The sequence below is a fragment of the Macaca nemestrina genome, chromosome 12, assembly GCF_043159975.1.
Source record: "Macaca nemestrina isolate mMacNem1 chromosome 12, mMacNem.hap1, whole genome shotgun sequence".
Lineage (NCBI taxonomy): Eukaryota > Metazoa > Chordata > Mammalia > Primates > Cercopithecidae > Macaca > Macaca nemestrina.
In genome coordinates this window covers 40720498-40742785 of record NC_092136.1, presented here as the reverse complement: position 1 = coordinate 40742785, position 22288 = coordinate 40720498, and the positions used below count along the sequence as shown (strand labels likewise).

Sequence of the window (22288 nt, the reverse complement as noted above, 5' to 3'; positions counted from 1 at the left end):
AGAAAGATGACTCACAGATATGAATATATATATATATATCTTGGGAAGAGGCCGTTGTTATTAGCCGAGTCAGATGGCTGCAGTACAAGGCATGCAAGACTAGGCTGAAGGTCATCTATAGATTCTGCTCTCCTTTTCTGCACTCTTCCTTGAGAGTATTACTGTCTGTCTCTTCCCCTTAGAAATCAATAGCAACAGCTCAGGCCTCTACTGTCATCATGGTAACATCAGCACAGTGCAAAAGCCCTGCTAGAGTTAGAAGTAATGGGAGTGAGGAAGGGAGGAGTCATATTCCCCACCCAATCTCCCTCAGATCCCCTAAGATCATTTTGTACTTTCAAGGTTCTCTGTCTTGGGTTTTTTTCTTTTTCTCCCCAGAGAGCAGCCATCACTGACCCTTTTCCTGCAGCCATTACCATAAAGAGCAATTAAAAATTCAAAGAAAAAAATGAGATAAGGGCCAAAATAACAAGATATTTGAGGTATAGAGCTACTAAAAAGAAAGACTACACATTGGACTACACACACATTCTGAAGCAGAATTACTGGAGTAGATAAACTAACAATTTAGTTAAACATGTTAAATATACCCAAACAGTTAACATATACATTAATAACACGTAGAAAAACAAAACAAAAAAATCATATAAAAGAGCTACTTGAAAATATTAACTGTAGACAATACCTAGTACCTGATAGGTAAAATAAAGAATATACTAAATGGTGTAAGTATAGGAAAGAAAATAGTAATAATGACAAATTTATAGAAAGCATCAGGGAACAACAAAAAAATGAGATAGAAAATATAAAATATGCATTAAAAGCTATGGAGAATTAAAGTAACATTGCCAAGTATGTGAGTCACAAAATAAAAGCACACATATAAATACATAGGAATTTTATCGTGCCATTGTGAAATTTTAAAATATCAAAAAAAAGATACAATTACAAAATTTTCCAAAGGAAAGAATAGATCACCCACAAAAGGGCAATAATCAGATAGATATCAGACTTCTTAGGAGTGTTAATGAGTTTAAGAAGACAATAAGGCAATGTTTTAGTACACTGCTTCCAAATTGTTCTATACATATATACTGGCATTCAAACGTTAAAGCCTACAAGGTATTGGAAGTGTTGCCAGAGAAAGCTCCATTTTGAAAATCCTTTTGGAGGAAATACTGTACCCGAAAAGCAGAATAAACAGCAGACTGCAAGTGATGTGGGGATTGATAGTGAACAAATACCTTGGCAAATTTAGTTTTTCCTTTAGGAAACAGAACCAAAGGAGAGAAAATACGATTGGGGTGAGGCAGTGCAAGAAGCGGACATATAGTAAATAAGCAAGGCTATTATAAATTTTCTATATTTTAACTTAGAAACAATTATGATGAGAACAAAATTAGAGTGTATAATATTGAAACTCACATGCAGAAAAACTTGATTTACTCAATTAAAAAATAAGATGGAAAAATTAATTTATACAATAGAAAGGAACAAAAGGCAAAAAAGTCAAGATGGCTAAAGTTCCAATGTATTAGAAATCAAAAATAAATTAAAATGGGTTAAATTTAATAATTTAATTCTTTAAATGGGACAGAATATCTAAAATCAAAAGAATAGGAATATATTCAAATGTTCTAAGCTTAAAAATTAAAAATATTGCCTATGTAACATAAGCAAGATGGGAAAACATATGCGAAAGAATAAGAAAGAAAGAATTGTCAACCACATTAATGTCTGCCACATAGAATTTAAGAAACAGATATAGTAAGGGAAGACATTATATACAAAATAAAATAAAGTAAAAGCATCATAAATAAGTATATACCTAACAGCGTAGCTTCAGTATTCATCAATCAATAAGCAATAGAACATTAACATAAGCAGATAAACAGAATATCTTAAAAAACAATTGATAATTTTATTTTCTGTTACATCTACCAGTTTGTTATAAAAGAGTTAATGAAGGATACTGAGGAAGAGATGACTAAGGCTAGGAATAGTGGAAGGGGCAAGAAGCTTCCATGCACTCCCCAGACATGCCACCCTCCAGGAATCTTCAGTGTTCATCCATGAAGGAACCCAGTCCTAGGTTTTTATGGAAGCTTCATGACTTCAGAATTATGCCCCCCAGGGTATAGGGCAAGATTCTCTTTAGAATGAGAGTTTTATGACCCACAAACAGCAAGACAGGGAAAGATTAGAGTCCCATTTAGTACAGGTTATTAAAATTGCTTGAGGGGCAGATGTACATGCCTTCTGTTTTACAGTACTAGGTCGGTGAATTTCCCAATCAGATACAATGCTCATTCCCATAATACAATCGGATAAAAGTGATCAAACTGCTTCACATGAAGTGTGTTCCAATATATCAACTTTTATAATCCTATCCATTTTTCCATTTTTAAGTTCTCATCCCAGGAACTTCTCTTCTTCTCCTGCAGACCATTTTACTGTCTCTTGTGCAAAAGACTTTGGGCCCTCAGCTAGGAATTAAGTAAAGGGAACCTGGCCCTGCTGTCAATCTTTATCTTCATTAATAAGTATAGCCATTACCCCAGACAATGCCAGGGATGGGTTTCTCTTTGTAATCTTTTAAAATATTCTGACTTTTTAAATTTATTCAGACTAGGGGAAAGAGAGCAAACTGGTTTGCTAATGTTGGTGGACCAGCCGAGTCTCCCTTTGGTCTACTCAGCCTTTTATTATGCTGTATTTAGACTTTTGTTTTAACCCCATTAGTTACCATTTTATTCATTCAGTATTTTAATAATCATCTAAAGATTTCCACCTTGCTGAGATGAATCCCATGACTCTCTCTTCTTTTTCTTTGTAGTTTCACCTCATCAGTGTTTTTTTTGTTTGTTTATTTTAAATTTTTTGTAGAGATGAGGTCTCACTATGTTACCCAGACTGGTCTTGAAATTCCGGCCTCAAGCAACCCTTCTATCTTGGCCGGCCAAAGTACTAGGATTACAGGTGTGAGCCATCATGCTCTGCCAATGTTTTCTTTGTTCATCTTATTTGTTAATTATTTAAAAAATTTCAACTTTATGAGATGAGTTATTTCACTCTCCCCACTACCCTTCACTGTTCTCTGGTTAATTTACCTGATGTTTTATTAGCATCTGTAGTGACCTATGAGGAGAAGTTGAGACAACAAATTTGATAAGGCTTCTCTGACTGTCTCTGTTTTGTATCAACAGCATTATATGAGGTGTTCATGAAAATGGGGCTCCCTTAACCACAGCACTTGCCGTGACCTGAGTAACAAGCATATATAGCCAGTGACTATCCCTGTCATCATAAAAGCAATCCCATATGGCTTGCATATGAAGCATATCAACTGCTTTATGTGGGGTGCTCCACTTGACACTTATAGGTGGAGTCAGACAGTCCCCTTCAGAATTTTACAGTGGCTTTTATACACCCCACTAGACTGGACATTTCTTCAGGAACAAATTCCTATGTATCTAGATGATGATATATACACATCTGCAATATTCAATAGTGAGCAGTAGATCCTGGATCAATGCAAACGTGTTCTTCTACTCTGCATCATTTAAAACGAAAGACACTGGCTGGGCGCGATGGTGTGCGATGGCTCATACCTGTAATCCCAGCACTTTGAGGGGGCGAGGTGGGTGGATCGCCTGTGGTCAGGAGTTCAAGACCAGCCCGACCAACATGGTGAAACCCTGTCCTACTAAAAATACAAAATTTAGCTGGGCATGGTGGTGGGAACCTGTAATCCCAGCTACTAGGGAGGCTGAGGCAGAAGAATCACTTGAAGCTGGGAGGCAGAGGTTGCAGTGAGCCAAGATCACCCCACTGCACTCTAGCATGGGCAACAAGAGCAAAACTCTATCTCAAAAGAAAACAAACCAACAAACAAACAGAAAAAGAAAAAACAAAGACACTACTCTCAAATTAGTTACTTTCACTATCCATTTTAGTAAAGGTTCCTCAGAGAGCTGATGATACCAATGTACAAAGTGAACCATTCCTTCATATTATACTAAGTTTCAATAGTTACTTGTTTTTGTCCTTCTCCCACATTGACCGCCTTCTTGGTGACCAAAAGTCTCAGAAGTGCTTTCTGTTTTCCTGACATAATTTTCCCCTTTGTGGGTAGCTTTGAGGCTAGTGGTCTGAGCTCAAACAGACGTGTATCTGAGCTTGGTTTAGCCTAAAGGCTTCAGCACTCTTTTTAAATTTTATTTTAGCTATTATAGATAACAATAACTAAGGGTTTGAACATGGTGCTTTTCTCTTATTAGTTTCATAAACCAAAAATGAAATTCTAAGCCCCTCAGTAGATTGAATGGACTCCCCTCTCAGCCAACAGGATTCCAAAGAAACCTGAAAAACTAGTTCAGGAAGAGGGTGACACACATGCCTCATTATACTCTCTTTCTTTTGGATTTTAATCACAACCGACTAGCATTAACATTAAAACTGAGATCTTAAGACTGAAAAAACAGATTCTTTGTAGCAATTAAGAAACAAAATTCCAGCTTGACTCTAGTGTAACATCGCATGGCATATAAAGAAGGAAATCAAATGATTTCGCATCAAAATTTGTTTTCTTACCATACTTCGAAATGGCTCTTTTTATCTGTAAAGAATCTTTATTAATATAACTCAATCTTTCCCCTTCCAAGCCTTCCAATCCTGAGGAGATTGACTGCGGCCCTGGCATATTTTAAGGCCTGATAAGAGACCTTTGCCATCTATTCTCTGTAGAGTCAGCATCTGTGGAGGCTTCATCTATATAGTAAAAACCTTGGCTTTCACCATCCCCCTTATTTTAACACCAAGCATTTCTTTTTGCTGGCTTCAATCATAGACAAAGCTTAATTGTTTTACCAATTAGCAATTTTTAATTGTTTTACCAATTGCCAATCAGCAAAATTTTAAATTCACCTGTGACCAGAAAGCCACATCTTCTCCCACCTTTGAGATATCTTACATTTTCAGACCGAACCAATGTGTATCTCACATGTATTGATTGATTCCATATGTCTTCCTAAAATGTGTAAAAGCAAGCTGTAACCCAACCACCTCAGGCATATGCTCTTAGGATCTCCTGAGACTGCGTCAAGAACCATTGTCCTCACAGTTGTCTCCAAATAAATCTTTTCAAATATTTTACGAACTTTGGCTTTTGTCGTCAACAGTTTGCATTTCCCTATGCATCCGTATCTAAATTCCACTGGTAGCTTTTACCTTGAGTAACCAAATGCAGCATAACTGCAATTATATACCATGGGGGACCATGTGGCCACCCAGGAATCAAAGGTTCTTCACCCCCTGCTCTTTTATTCTTTCTCTTCCCGAACTGTATGTTTCCCTGAGCCTAAGCAGTGCTAGCAGCTCTCATTCCCCTGACACCAATTGTTGTAGGAAATATTGTCAAACTGTGTTTTTCTTCTGCTCCCATACCACAACAATGAACACAGACCAAATGTGTGGGGATTTGTTCCACTAAGAAGTAGCAGAGACCAGCTGAGTCTCTTTCAATTTAATTCTGACACTACCTAGCTGGAGATAGTGTCAGATCCCACAGGTTGAAGGCTCAGTCACTAAGATTGCCTCTGCTGCTGAGAAACCAGTCTCAAGTCGGGGCCTATAGAGCTTCCGACCCACTGGCTTCAAGTTGAGGTTCCATAACCACCTCTTTGGTTTTGATGAGTTTTCTGAAGTGGTTTACAGAACTTGAGGAAACATCTACATTTACTAGTTTATTATAGAAGTAATGAAAAAGTATACAAAGAGATGGGTAAGGCAAGGTATAGAGGAAGGGGCATGGGGCTTCCATGCCATCCCTGGGTATGCGACCCTCCAGGAACATCTGCATGCTCAGCTCAGGAGGGCCTGAGAACAAGTGTTTGTGTGTATATCATGAAGCTCTATAATTGACAGTTTTAAACTATTAGTATATAGTGAGAAATCTCCAACAAACTGCCTATATTTTTTACCACACCCAGAAGATTTACAGAAATGATATACAAATAAAATATGTATTGAAACATAAATGAAGTTCTATAAATTCAAAAATATTAATAGCATGTTATTAAACTCTATTTTAATAAAAGTAAAAATAATTTTTATAAGCAGTCAAATAATTTATTGTTTAAAAATATGTTCTAATAACCATTGGATTAATGAGAAATGATCAAACACTGTCATACTTGGCACTTAATAATAATGAAAATCGTACATGTTAAAGTAATATTTAGTGGGTAATTATTGGCGTTAAATGCATTTTCAGGTAAATGAAAGATAGATGATATTAATTCAAGAAGTTGGTTAAAAAGCAAAAAGTCGATCTCAATGTACTAAGGAAAGAAAATTATAAAGACCAGACAACAAACAATAAACTATGAAAGAAACAAAAATCCCCTAAATCCTTAGCTCTTTGAAAAGATTATGCAAAGAGAAAAGATTATGATAAAAATTGAATAAAAGTAAAAGACTCAAGTGTTAAAACATAAAATAAAGAAGAGAAAAAGGCCATATTCACAATTTAAAGTATTATCAGCAACTGTCCACTAATTAATTTTAAATTCTTAACAGAAGTCCTAAGTTAGATTAATATGAAATTCCAAAATTTCTGCAATAGGAAATACAATACTTGAACAGACCAATGCATTTGGAATTTTATTATACTAAAAGACATCTATTTCCCCAAATTGCAAAGAAGGATTTTAATGATGACGTTTATCTAATTTTCAATGACCAATTAATTCCTAATAAATGCAAGTATTTTCTGGAAAATAAATAACTCTCATCTCATTATGTGAGCATATGCATTTATTATTGAAAATCAATTCATAACAATATGACTAAATAAACTTATAGGCGTATTTCATTAATGAATGTAGATGTAAAAATTCTGAATAAACAAATCAAAGAGTATATTAACAAAATATGCAGCATGATCAATGAATGCAAACATGTCTTATCTCTTCAGGAAAATGTGTTCTATGTTTTGAATTGAAAGAGTGATACGTTCTAAGTCAGAAACTATAAAGAGATGACAGAATCTTTAACTAATGTGGGAATGACGTGTGTGTGTGTGTATATGCATATGTGTGTGTACATGTGTTTGTGTGTATATCATGAATATTTTATTTTATAATGTGCATCTGGTTGATATTGGAATGTAGGGAAAGATTAATATCACTAGGGTCAACACTTACAAATTTTGGTAAACATTCAGATAAAATCCTTTGTAATTTTTCTCCCTATTTGAAGAGTATAGGTTAAATAAGGATTAAATTAACACATATTTATAGCCTTTTTATTGTATAAATCATCCACTAATTATTTTCACTGAAAAGAAGACTATGGTTGTAAATGAAGTTTGGATAAATAAGGGAGATTAAGATCTCAAATTAGGGCAAATTTTGGATTTGATTAGAGAAATATTGTTGTGCTATTTTAGGTTTAAAAGCAGATAATCTTATGTATTGTCTTTGGCTAAACATCAAATTACTAAGGCTTTTTTTCCATCAAAATAAGAGATTGTTTATTTATGCACATATGTTGCAAATACCCACAACATTTGGTAAGTCTATAGTAAAATGCTAAGAAACATTGATTTATTTATCATTTTTTCATTGATTCAAAATGATGATCTTTCTCACTGAATTTTTAAAAATATGAAAAAAGATATATATCTGAAAAATTAAATTAAAAAACAGTATATCTTTCTTGATCTAATTCTGTTTAAAAATACTCTTTATGGAAATACAAACATTTATGTTTACACCTAAGCAAATAATGAAATGGCAAATATTTCAAACCTGTGACCCTAATGGAAAACCCTAACAGGCAGCAATGAAGAATGAACTCTCAGGTGTGACCAGGCTAATTAAAGATTTTAATGATTATTGAATGCATTTACCTACACTTGTTAATTTTTATGGCTTAACTTGTCCTGAGACATCATTAGTCTAATGCAAGAATTTTAGCTTCAAGCTTTGAATCTCATTAAAAATAAAGAGTTGCTATGTTCTTTCAATCGTATTCACAGTAAATAGAATGTATTTTCTGTTTCTGAGAATTATTTCGTAACTATCAGTAAGAATGCTTATTGTTTCAGGGGTATGAAAAATCTGTTGGAATTCTAAACCCATGACCTAAAATGCTAATACATTTTAAATGTTCAGAATATATTTTATGTCTTGAATATTGAAGTATTGCATTCTCAAGTTTTTCTGTCCTTGTTTAACATTTAATAATTGTAGTCTTGACATGGTAATGTATTTTCATTATACTTTAATTAAAGTTAATTGTTAAGTATGAACAACATGTGCAGTACCCATATGTGGGGATTTGGGGGAAATAATGGTATCAGTGAAAGAACAGGTTATTAATATAAGTAATATGGCTTTAAATAGTTCGTGACATAACTAAAGACAAATGTGTACAAAGCAAAATTTTCTGGGGCTAATAAAATGCTTGTGTAGAAAAGAATGTAAAAGCTGTTTTGTGGGGGATACATTGTTACTCTGCATAGGTGTTTAATTTTGAATGGGGTTAAGTTCTACTTGGTGTAAATCAAGAAGTATCTGAGACAGATCTCAATCAATTTCAAAGCTTATTTCACCAAGGTTAAGGACATGCCCGTGACACAGCCTCAGGAGGGCCTGAGAACATGTGCCCATGGTGGTCGGGCTACAGCTTGATTTTTTATGTTTTAGGGAGACATAAGACGTCAGTGAATACATGTAAGATGTACATTGGCTTGGTCCAGAAAGGTAGGACAACTTGAAGTGGTGGGGAGCCAGTAGGGTGGTGGGATGTCCAACTTCCAGGTCATAGTTGATTTCAAAGATTTTCTGATTGGCAAATGGCAAAGATTTTCTGATTGGCAATTGGTTATCTAAGATTTAGAATCAATAGTAGGGAGTGTCTGGGTTAAGATAAGTAGTTGTGTTATGGAGACCAAGGTTTTTATTATGCAGATAAAGCCTCCAGGTTTCAGAGCAAATAGATTATCTTTAAGTCTCTGTTTTAATGTTATATTACCATAATGGCCTGAACTTGTGTTTCAGGTTAACTTTGGAATGTTGTTGGTGAGTGGAGGAGTCCATTCAATTGATTATGAGGACTTAGAATTTTACTTTTAGGTTCCAGTGGTGATAGCTTGGTTTTTCTATCAACTTCAACTATCTACCTAATGAACAATGAGGACTAGTGTTTTGGGGTTACTGTCAGTAGGTTCAAAATTCAAGCTTACTTTGAAAGTTAATATGGCTAAAACACTGGACATGCTAATTCTCAAGTTTCTCTTTCTGTACTATGTGTTCTTTTGCCATAAAAATTGTTTGGTTTGGGTTTTCAGTAACAACTGAGGAAATGGTAATGCCTGGAAGCTTTCACAGGCCTGAAAGAAGAAAGTGTTAACAGGTGTTGTAAAACTTCTGATGGACTTTATGGAAAGTCAAGCCCAGGAGTCAGATGTGATGAGGCTGTTGTTAGGTGGTACTGGAACTATTGCAGCTCTTGAAGATGTCAAAAAGAGGAATCCATGGATTTTCGTTCTGTAGTCCTCTAGGTAAATGACTCAGCTGGCTTCCCATTGACTTTTTCTATTTCTGTAACAACTGACTTCCTCTGCATATTATTTATGCAACACTTAACACAACCTTAATAGTACCTTATGACATCCTTAATCTATCTCAGCTGAGAACTAGCCAGTTTTCTCTGGAGGTTCCCAGTTCAAATCTCCCAAGGAAGATCCAACAGCCCAGATTTTATTTTAGAGTCAGAATTATTTAGTTATACTTATTCTTTACACTGGACTTTCCATATCCCGTGTATTAATCTGTTCTTGCGTTGTTATAAAGAAATACCTGAGACTGGGTAATTTGTAGGGAAAAAGGGTTTAATTGGCTCACGGTTCCACAGGCTGTACAGGAAGCTTGGCTGGGGAGGCCTCAGGGCGCTTTTACTCATGGCAGAAGGCAAAGCTGGAGTAGGCATCTTCACATGGGCAGAACAGGAGGAAGAGAGAGAAGGGAGAGAGATGCTACATAATTTTAAACAATCATATCTCGCAATAATTCTATTACAAAAACAGCACTAGGATGACGCTAAACCATTAGAAACCAGCCCCATGATCCAATCACCTGCCACCAGGCCCTACCTCCAGCATTAAGGATTACAGTTCAGCATGAGATGAGGGTGGGAACACAGACCCAAGACATATCATCCAGTAACTGGGAAATGAGGATAATGGGAAGAATCATTCAAAGGATGATTGCTAATGCCAGAGCTGTATCCAGGCTGTGGGCCACTCACCATTAGGCTCTAGGCTGCAGACACCTATATACAGCTCTATGACAGAAAAATCTATCTCATTTAAACCACTGTATTTAGGGATATGTCAGTTATAGTGCCTTATTCTTCACCTTAATTAATTTAGTAATTGTTTAGCTTCAACTGTGGTTACTAACTACAATAAATTAACTGGTATTACATAAAATAAAGATGAATAAATCTCATAAAGTTGATCTTCTCATAATTTAGGCAAACTTTAACATAAAGTGATAGTATTTATTTTTCATGAGAGCATACACAATAAATAAAATGTATCAAAATATGCATGAGACAAATATGTAAGTTCAGTATAGTGATTACCTAGGGGGTGGGGGGGAAGAAAGGACTAGAAGTTAGCTGAAGCTTTAATAATAAATAATGATAAATAAAAATACATTATTTATAAAAGGGTCTGAAGAAAATTGGACAAAACATTAATATCTGGTTAATGTTTAGGGTTAGCCCATAGGCATTTTACGTATTACTTCTTGTTCTTTTCTTCATGTTTGAAATGTTTCAGAACTAAATATTTTTTAAAGTGTGTATATGATAAAAATTAACCTTACTCCTAAATTTGATTTCCAACCCAAAGACTCAGTCTATCTTTAGAGACAACCTGGATCATGAGTCTCTTTTGTCATTTCAAGAAACTTCTAAGAATATATTGTTCAATGTATGAAGCTATTGAGCATTAGAAATATGACTAATCCAAACTGAGATGTTCTGTAAGTGTAAAAATCACACATTGAAATCTAAAGGCATATAACACAAAAAGAATGTAAATTATATCATGAATAATCCATTTCCAAATAATATTTTCAATATATTGAATTAAGAGTATTAGAAAAATTAAATTTACCTTGTATCATTACTTTATTAAAAACCTTGACTAAAAGAAAATTGAAAATGTGATAAATGTTTCATTCACTATCACAGTTATCTTCTTATTATAGGGCACCCTCAGTGACTATAAAGTCTCAGTGACTAGTATACTCTCAGGGATTATAAAGACTATAAATTCTATAAAAGTCTTTACCACTTACTATACTACCTTTTTTTACAAAGTACTTGGGGCAGGTAATGCTATTTTTAGGAAATACAGTTGGAATAAGTGGCATAAGGTGATAGATCGTGACAATATCTTGTTTAGAAGGAAACATCATGGTGTCTTCGGTAACCTATTTTTAATGTCCCATAGTTCTGAGGTAAGGGATATTATTATGCAATTGCTCTCAAACTTGGCCACAGGTCATAATTACCTGGAGTGTTTTAGAAATAGAGATTCCTAGGTTCAACTCTAGAATCTATTTTTTCTTTTTTTAAAGAACCACATTTTTAAAAGGAAATGAAGTTTATCCAGGTAAGAGAATCACAGTCATAAAGTGTAGGGTTTCTCAATTAAATAGTTTGTTAAATGAAAAAAGAATATTTTAATATAATCACTGAATATATGTATAAATTTAGTAATGAAGGTTCTGATTAAGGAACAGTGTAATTCTTTGTTCTTTTTCAATATTTGTTAATAAATAATGCATTGTTTTTCAAAATAATGAAAGCCATGGTAATGAGTTTGGAATGTTTCTACATAATAGTCTATTCATTTTCAGATTAATTTTTTAAAGACTGAAGTTGAAAGAAAGAGCAAAATGATCCGAGACCTCCAGAATGAGGTAAGATTTATTACATCTTAGATACATTTTATATAAATCAAATAATATACATAAATGCACATATAAATTTGCCACTAGTTACGAGTATTAAACACATGCACATATAATTTTCAGTTATAAACTGATGTAGAGAAATTGTAAGGTTAAGAATTCCAAAAAGTAGATAATCCTTACATTTATATATATTCAATAATTTCATTAGTCCAAACTTCTCTAGTTCATTTTTCTTTCTAATTATATTTTGCTTAGGATGATATTAAAAATCAATTTTCATTGAATAAATTTACTTGTTTAATAAATGACATTACAGGAACTAAAGAAGAAAGCTAGCTAGAAATTGGCTGCATGTTAGAAAGGGCCAATCTAGAATGAAAAATGTGTTTAAGGATAATCTCAAAGTAATGCAAATTTAAACATAAACAAGTTGTAATTATTTTCATGATAGCCTTTAAAATGTAAGAATCCTATTAAATACTGCGTACATTTTTCTTGTTTGATTCTTTATCTTGTTATACAGCTACTTTAATTTTTTATAATTTCTCCATTACCTATTTCCACCTTTTCATTTCCTTTTTATTAAATGCAATTAATTAAGACCATTGAGGCATGACTAATTCATGATAAGTCTTCCTTGATCAATCTCACTAATTATGGTTTCTTTTGAATCCTGATTATGATGTAAAATATCAACAGACTAGAGTTATCAGACTACTGGGTGTAATGGATAATATTTGTTTGTTGGGGTCATTTAGGGCTCAGTGAAAAAGCCAGATTGCTCAAATCAAAAAATGTTCACCTACCATTTAAAACAAGGAAAACATTTTGGACAAGATTAAAGTCAGTTTTAAAATAGGATAGGGAGTACATTTATATATGCACACGCACACCACACACACACACATACACAATCAGCATTGTGAACCCAGTTGTATGTATAAGAGACTTTCAACTTTGTATTTATCTTTATATAAGTATCATCAGTTCACTTTTAATATTAGATAACTTCTTAAAATCTAGAATTCAGCTAAGGAGAAAGTTGTTTCAAAAAACCACTAAGCTGGGCACAGTGGCTCATAACTATAATCCCAGCACTTAGGGAGGCTGAGGTGGGAGGATCGCTTGGGCCCAGGAATTCGAGACCTGTCTGGACAACGTGGGAAGATCTCATCTCTTAAAAAAAAAAAAAAATTAGCTGGGAGTGGTGGCTCAACTGTAGTCTCAGCTTTTAACAAGGCTAAGGCAAGAGGATTGCTTGAGCCTGAGAGGTCAAGGTTGCAGTGAGCAGTGATCATGTCACTGCATTTCAGCCTGGGTGACAGAGCAATACCCTGTCTCTATTAAAAATAAATTTAAAAAAATAAAAATTAAAACAACAGCAAAAACCTACTAAGCAGGCTCATGCCTGTAATCCCAGTGCTTTGGGAGACCAAGGTGGAAGGGTTGCTTAAGGCCAAGAGTTCCAAGTCAGCCTAAGCAACATAGTGAGATTCCATCTCTACCAAATAAATAAATAAATGCAAAATTATGAATTATTTATAACAAATAACAAAATACTTTGTCTTTGGAAGTTATTTTCATAGTGAAATTGTACTTTGGTAACTGCGCAGACTAGAATAATTCAGAAAGAAATACAACCCTACAGAAGTAAGATCTGCTAAATATAAGTTTTATAATTAAATTTGCTACTATTCACTTTTATACTATTGAGAACTTATGAAATGAAAGTTGATAACCAAAAAAGCTTTTGCCTTTTACAAACCCTAATGGTGAATATATATTAGCAATTCAATGTTTTCAATTTTACTCCTTTATATTATTTAATTTTTAACAAATAATCAGTATGTATGTAGAGCAGTATGTATGTAGAGATTAAGGCAGATTTATTTAACGAAATGACTGGCGTATGCACTGTACAGTGAAGTTATATGGGCACTATTTGGAAGATTTTTAGTTCAAGCATAAGAAAAAAACAGGTAAATTGATTAAACAAAATACAGTGGTGAAGGAGATAAAACAAATACAAATAAATTTCTGGAAGAAGTTTGAAATCCTCTAAGTGGTAACTTTTGAGTGAGGGAATTAGGGAAGTATCAAAAGATGAAGGCTAAGTCCCTTCTATGCCTATTTTGTTGAAGGTTTTTATCATAAGGATGCTGGATTTTATCAAATGCTTTTTCTGCATCTATTGAGATAACCCTATGGGTTTTGTTTCTAATTCTGCTTAGGTGGTCTGCCACATTTATTGACCACATATATTAAGAAATGAGATAGACAGAAGTGCAAAAATTTTTGCATTTTTCTGTAGAGAAGAGATTTCTCTATGTTGCCCAGGTGGGTCTTGCATTCTTGGGTTCAAGAGGTCCACTCACTTCAGCCTCCTAAAATGTTGGGATTACAGGTGTAAATCACCATACCTTGCCAATCAGAGTATTTCAAGCACTTTTATTTCATCTATCTCCAGCTACCTATATCTTCTCATGGGCGCCACTTTTAACCTCTGAATTGTACTGTTGTGACTTACAAAAGCTCTATTGTGATTGATGTGGTCTCTAAGTTTCAGTTTTTGGCCCTCTGCTTTTCTCTTTATATTCTTTTTTTATGAAACGTTCAAGTCAAATCTATTCTGCAACAGTGTGTATTTCTTTGCATCAAATGATCATATTAACAATTAACAAGGGGTGAAATAATGTTGGCAAAGCTTTAAAAATCATTTTGCTTTTCTTTCCAATATGTTGGGTTTTGAAGCAGTCAGGCAAAGGACTTTTCAAATTTTAAAGAAATCGTTATCAATACAAGGACATAAGAAAAAGATTGAAAACTTACGAAAGGGCTTCCTTTTAGTGGTTGTAGTGATAGGTATTGTGTTAAAACTCTTACGCTTTTTGCTAGGTAAGATATGAATACAGAAGTTTCTGTTAAGACTTTTCCTTTGCGTTGAAACAAGAGATTTATGAAAAATCTGCATCAAATATTAATTTTGATTATAGTGTGCTTTATTAGAAGTCAATTCCCTCCAGGATCTGCATCCCAAAAGAAGAACACTAAATCCTGAATATAAAGCTGCAAAGAATCAAATGACTATGATGTTTGAGATAAATGCAAAAAAAATTGTATTTACACTTTTATTAGTTTCGTTATTGTTTTTCTTAGTCTCTCTCTGTCACCCAGGCTAGAGTGCAGTGGCGCGATCTCAGCTTACTGCAACCTCCACCTCGTGGGTTCAAGTGATACCCCCGGCTCAGCCTCCTGAGTAGCTGGGACTACAGGCATGTGCCACCAAACCCAGCTAATTTTTTTATTTTTAGTACAGATGGGCTATCACTGTGTTGGCCAGGTTGGTCTGTAACTCCTGATCTCAGCTGTGATCCACCCACATCAGCCTCCCAAAGTGCTGAAATTACAGGTGTGAATCACTATACCCAGCTTGTTGGTTTTTTTTGCTCTGGTAACAATGTTACAAGTAAGTGGTCTTCCCCAATCCCATTTTCCCTCCAAAACTTATATTTTTAGTGTGTAATTTGTAGAATGTAAGATTTCCTATATGCAAAATTGGACTTATAATTGATATATCACCAGTTTTTCAGTAACTTTCTGATCTAAATCTCTAGTTCTAATCTCTCTTGTGTAATCTTTCTGTTTAAAAGGTTAACTGAGATATAGTACTATTTTCAAAGAGTTTATTTGAGCAAACAACAGTGCGTAAATTGGGCTGTTCTGAACTAGAAGTGGCTCAGGAGCTTCACTAAGGAAATATAGTGGAAGGTTTTTATGTGACTAAAATCGAAGGGAAGCAAAGAAAATATTTGTTTAGTTACAGTTAGACAGTTGCTGTATTTGGTCTATCCCATTGGAAAATCTCTAGTTATAAAATTACAAATTTGTTTCTTCTGTGTGGTTAAGCTCAAGATCTGTTTTTCTTTAATACAGGCATTTATTTACAGTGGCCCACATTAAGTTTTTCACACATTTGCAAATCAAACAACTTTAGGTCACTTACAAAGCCCAACTGGCTTTGTCTGCTCAAGGATTCTTCAGGGCTCATCTCCATTTTAATTTACTTTAAAACATGCTTGTGCTTTCAATGTTTATTTTGCATTTTGTGTTTGAATACGGTTTGGTCGCAAAAAAAAATATACAATTTTGCACCATAAAATAAATCACAACAAGGAAACAAATGAAAAATTCAACCTCCCTTCTCTAACTTCCATACATATGGCAGCTGCCTCATCATGTAGTCAATCTCGCACGCTTCAAAGTTCAGAATTTATTCTGACTTTCACTTTCAAAAAAGCCTTTCTACATTATCAATTCTTTTTTTTTTTTTTTGAATTTTATTTATTTTACCCCTAAGATAAAATCAATTTGTCTGTAATGGTCTGAGATATAAGACAGGCTCAAGAATGAGTAGCATAATATGTAAGTCTAGGAAATATTAAGCAAATCAGGCCCTGGTACAAGCATTTTTAATTGTCGAATTTTTTTTTTTTTCTTTTTTTGAGACAGGGTCTCACTCTGTCACCCAGACTGGAGTGCAGTGGTGCCATCTCAGCTCACTGCAACCTCTGCCTCCTGGGTTCAAACGATTCTCCTGCCTCAGCCTCCCAAGTAGCTGGGACTACAGGCATTATATTTTTAGTGGAGATGGGGTTTTGTCATGTTAGCCAGGCTGGTCTTAATTCCTGATCTCAGGTGATCCACCCGCTTTGGCCTCCTAAAGTGCTGGGATTACAGGCATGAGCCACTGCGCCCTGCCATAATTTTTAAATAAAGGTGCTAGTTGGATAATGTTCAGGGCTTTTTAAAGAATTATATAGCTGGAAATACTTGATGGACGCTAGTATTTAAACAGTCTATGCTCAAGGGGTTAATATTTAAAATATGTAAGAAACTCAAGCAATTAAGTAGCAAATGAATAATCTGATAAAATGGGCAAAATATCTGCATAGACATTTATCAGAAGAAGATTTACAAATGCTCAACAGATAAATAAGAAAATACCCTCAACATCACTAATCATCAGGAAAATGCCAGTTAAAGCTGTGATAAAATATCAACTTACCTCAGTTAAAATGGCTAATATCAAAAAGAGAAGTAAGGAAAGCTGGCAAGGATGTGGAGAAAGAACTGTTAGACACTAGTGATGGGACTTCAGTTAGTACAGCCATTATGAATAACAATATGAAAATTTCTCAAAAAATTAAAAATAGAACTACCATATGATCCAATAACGTAATTACTTGGTATATATCCAAAGGAAACGAAATCGATATGTTGAAGAGACGTCTACGCACTCATGTTTATTGCAGCACTATCACAATAGCTAAAACATGGAATCAATGTGTTTATAGATGAATGGATAAAAATGTGGTATATAAAACAATGAAATACTATTCAGCTATTTAAAATAGTGAAATCCTGTCATTTGTGCAAACATGGATGAACCTAGAGGACATTGTGTTAGAGGAAATTAGCCAAGCACAGAAGGACAAATACTGTATGATGTCACTCATATGAGGAATCTACAAAAGTTGATCTCAAAGAAGTAGAGAGAATAGTGGTTATCAGAAGCTGGAGAAAGTAGGGAGTAGAAGGAGATGGAAAAAGATTGGTCAACAGGTACAAAGTTAAAGTTAGGTGGGAGAATTAAGTTCTGTGTCTTATTGCACAGTAGGATCACTGTAGTCACCAATAGTGTGTTATGTATTTCAAAATAGTTAGAAAAGAGGATTTTGAATGTTCTCACCACAGGGAAATAACAAGTGTTTGAGGTGGTAGATATGTTAATTACCCTGACTTGATAATTACACAGTCTATGCATGTATTGAACATCACATTGCACCTGATAAGTATGTACAATTATGTGTCAAAAACCTAATAAACAAAAAGCTTTAAAAAATTTGAACTTGTTTTTGATAAAATAATGAAAAACACATTCTGTCTTGATTTAGTGAGTAGATAGACATGGAAGAGAAGGGAAAGATAGAAAAGATGGGGCAGATGTATTTTCCTTACTTTCTTCTATGGTATTCTGTGGTTTTTTCTTTTCTTTTTTTTTTGGATTATAATTGATTTCCTGAGACTCATTCAAGGTAAGGATGAAATAGAGAATCACACTAAATTCTCTCTCTCTCTCTCTCTTTTTTTTTTTTTTTTTTTTTTTTTTTGAGACAGAGTCTTGCTGTTTCACCCAGGCTGGAGTGCAGTGGCACGATCTTGGCTCACTGTAATCTCTGCCTCCTGGGTTCAGGTGATTCTCCTGTCTTAGCCTCCTGAGTTTCTGGGACTACAGACGTGCACCACCACTCCTGCCTACTTTTTTTGTATTTTCAGTAGAGATGGGGTTTTGCCATATTGGCCAGGCTGGTCTCGAACTCCTGACCTCAAGTGATCTGCCTGCTTCAGGCTCCCTAAGTTCTGGGATTACAGGGGTGAGCCATCGCACCTGGACACTAAATTCTCAAAGTTCAGAATTTATTCTTTCACTTCCAAAATACCCTTTCTGTACTATCATTTGCAATGTTCTTGAATTGTAATTATTTTTCTTCTAGGATAAAATCAGTTTGTCTGTAATGGTCTGAGATATAAAAGAGGCTCAGGAATGGGTAGGATAATATAAGTCTAGGAATTATTAGACAAATCAGGCACTGGAACAAATATCTTTAGTTTAAATTGGATCAGTAATCATAAAAGTGGGTTTGATTCTGCTCAGTGGTGGAAATCAGAAATTAATCCAGCTACTCTATGTTGGTGGCATCCTTTTCCTTTTATTATTTCATGTCTCTATTTTCCGCTCTTTCAGTCTCTCAGTTATCTTGCTCATCTGTTTGTTATATGGACCGTATAGTTTACCGAATTCTGGCTTATTAATACGTCTTCTTCAGCTCCTGTTATCAACTGTTTTAATGTCCTTTTATATTTTGTTTTAATGTCATTGCTATAAATGCCTGGGAGAAAAATCTTGTATAATTCAAGTCACTGGCCAATTTCTGGATTCTCAAATAGTTCCAAATAGCCATTGACACATATCCAGGAATATGATTAATAAAAAAATTGTTTTGGGGGGCAGTGAAGCAGTTATTATTCTTGGTTATGACAAAATTTGTTCTTTAGAGAAAGGAATGTATTAATTCCTATAGATACCTTACGAAATTGTTGGAAGAGCTAAAAATACAGCTTCTAGGTTGTACTTTAGAAACAACTCAACAAACACACCACTGATTTGGCTGTCTTGAAAAAGTGCTGCCTCTGCCTGAATCAGGAAGATGCCAGCCTGACTGCTGCCCTGCCACTGCAGGCTCCAGCACCACACCACCCTGGACCTTCTGCAACAGAGGATGGATAACATTTAGTCTATTTTCTCAAGTAACAGATTTCTCTATCCACGTATTGCAGGGATCATGTCTGAATAATAAAGCCTGAGTCATATCTGCCCTAGAGCCTCAATGAATTTTCAGATTTTGTTTATTTTTATTTGTCTGTTTTACTTTTTCACAGGAAATATAGATTTGATACTATAGAAAGCTTTCACATTGTAGAAAGAAGGCCTCATAAATTAGTAACCTGTGTATTAAAGGTAACTTTTCTTAATAAAGAGTTACAGTCCATGATAACCAGCTTTAGAATATAGTAGGTCGTCATTGAAGGCTATTGAATCAGTGAGAAACAAGTTCTGAGTACCAATGATGGAGTACTCAATACTGTGTGAATGTATGTTATAGTATCTTATGTATGTACATGACATCTTATCTATTCTTGTGATTTTTAACTTTGCGTTTGTATTATTTTCTTAACATGATTCAAATTCCTTGAAGTTAGAAACCTACTTTCCATACATCATAATTCATATTTTTCACAAAAACAACACAGGGCCAGGACTTTGCATATATTGGGAATGTATTAAGACCACATTCAAGTCTGTTCTTACTAGTACTAATGAATTACATGAATTAAAAAATAATAAAAAAAGACAATAGCTCCAAAATAGGAGATAAAAGCTTAAATACTGGTAAGATGTGGCTGTGTCCCTACCCAAATCTCACCTTAAATTGTAATAATCTCCATGTGTCAAGGGTGTGGGACAGGTGGAGATGATTGAATCATGAGGGCAGTTTTCCCCACTTTGTTCTCCTGGTAGTGAATAAGTCTGATGAGATCTGATGGTTTTATAAATGAGAGTTCCCCTGCACAAGCTCTTCTTGCCTGACCTGACACCATGTAAGACATGACTGTGCTCCTCATTCACCTTCCGTCATGATTGTCGGAACTTCCCAGCCATGTGGAGCTGTGAGGCAAGTAAACCTCTTTCCTTTATAAATTACCCAGTCTCAGTTATGTCTTTATTAGCAGCACGAGAAGAGGAGAATACAATTCCTAATTAGCAATTTTCCCTCATAGGGATGCTTAAAGATCCCACAATATATAAAGATTGATATCTAAGAATCACCTACCATCCTGAAATGATACCGAAAAATGGTATATGTGTGGTATTTTTCAAGGAAGAGGGTCTAGATTCTCAGAAGGAGTCCTTGATTAAACCAAAAACACAATAAAGGTCAATAACCAATGATCTAAAGTTAATAAAACTCTAAATTTTAAGAAGAAAACTCACTTTGGTTCAATTCTTGTGGTTGTAAATCTTTCTTAAATAAATTATTCTACCTTCTTGCCTCAGTAAACACACTGAAGTGAAGATGATGGGATATTTCATAACATGATAGAGTGGTTCAGGGTCACCATTCTGAAAATGAATTCTTATGCCTGTCAGCAGATGAATAGGTGTAAGAGTTTGAGTCAAATATTTACTGAGTACAGGACCCAAGAGGTTTTTAAGTCATTTAATTATAACTTTTTTTTTCACTTTATTCCTGGTGATTTGCCTCTTAAGCAATGATTTCTGTGAAATGTTGGTCAACTGATTGTTCTGGTTAATTTCATATCCAGCACGTGAAGCTTCCTATGAACTATCCATATAAGGTTCTAAGGTTACTGTTAAAAACTATAAAAAAAGTATGTGTCTTAAAACAACAGGAATTTCCTGTCTCTCAATTCTGGAGGCTACAAGTCTCAATCTACAGTGTCAACAGTGCCTCTTCTTGGCTTCTAGCATCTCCTGGCAATCCATGACGCCCTTTGGCTTGTAGTGGTATCACTCCAATCTCTGCTTCAGTATTCATATGACCTTCTTATTCATGTGTCTTTGTGTGTCTTCTCTTCTTATAACGACATCAGTTATTAGATTTTGAACACACTCTAATCCAGTATGACCTTGTTTTAACATAATTTCATGTGCAAAGACCTGATTTCCAAATAAGTTCATATTCTGAAGTTCTAGGTAGACATGAATTTTGGGGTGATACTATTAAACCACTCCACCATCTGTGGCATTTTGTATATTCCTCACAAAGAGCGTAGTTTTATGTATTTTTGGTTTTTTGGTTTTTTTTTGAAAGGCAAGCAGAAAGCATTTTATTAGGTATAAATGTATCTATGGAAGTATCCTAAAATTGCTTATTTAAATGCATATTGTAATATTTATCTGTATATTTATTTCTGGAATATATTACTTAATTCCCAATATTGTCCCAACATTGTGCTAGATTCCAGAGGCATACAAGTATTATTATTATTATTTTTTTAAAATTTATTATTATTATACTTTAAGTTGTAGGGTACATGTGCATAACGTGCAGGTTTGTTACATATGTATACTTGTGCCATGTTGCTGTGCTGCACACATCAACTCGTCATTTACATCAGGTATAACTCCCAGTGCAATCCCTCCCCCCTACCCCCTCCCCATGATAGGCCCCTGTGTGTGATGTTCCCCTTCCTGAGTCCAAGTGATCTCATTGTTCAGTTCCCACCTATGAGTGAGAACATGCGGTGTTTGGTTTTCTGTTCTTGTGATAGTTTGCTAAGAATGATGGTTTCCAGCTGCATCCATGTCCCTACAAAGGACACAAACTCATCCTTTTTTATGGCTGCATAGTATTCCATGGTGTATATGTGCCACATTTTCTTAATCCAATCTGTCACTGATGGACATTTGGGTTGATTCCAAGTCTTTGCTATTGTGAATAGTGCCGCAATAAACATACGTGTGCATGTGTCTTTATAGCAGCATAATTTATAATCCTTTGGGTATATACCCAGTAATGGGATGGCTGGGTCATATGGTACATCTAGTTCTAGATCCTTGAGGAATCGCCATACTGTTTTCCATAATGGTTGAACTAGTTTACAATCCCACCAACAGTGTAAAAGTGTTCCTATTTCTCCACATCCTC

The 22288-nt window shown here is 34.7% G+C and overlaps 1 protein-coding gene across 3 annotated transcripts in view; it reads left to right on the top strand.

The window, feature by feature from the left end:
- The window catches only part of LOC105499099 (leucine zipper protein 2), a 588465-nt gene that overhangs the window by 276846 nt on the left and 289331 nt on the right, over positions 1-22288 (top strand). For 2 of the 3 annotated variants that reach the window (XM_011771566.3, XM_011771569.3), the window contains exon 5: positions 11940-12002. The exons of the other annotated variant lie outside the window; for it this stretch is intronic. In XM_011771566.3, coding sequence (XP_011769868.3) covers positions 11940-12002 — 63 coding nt within the window. The remainder of the gene's footprint in view (positions 1-11939; positions 12003-22288) is intronic. 3 annotated transcript variants of the gene reach the window in all.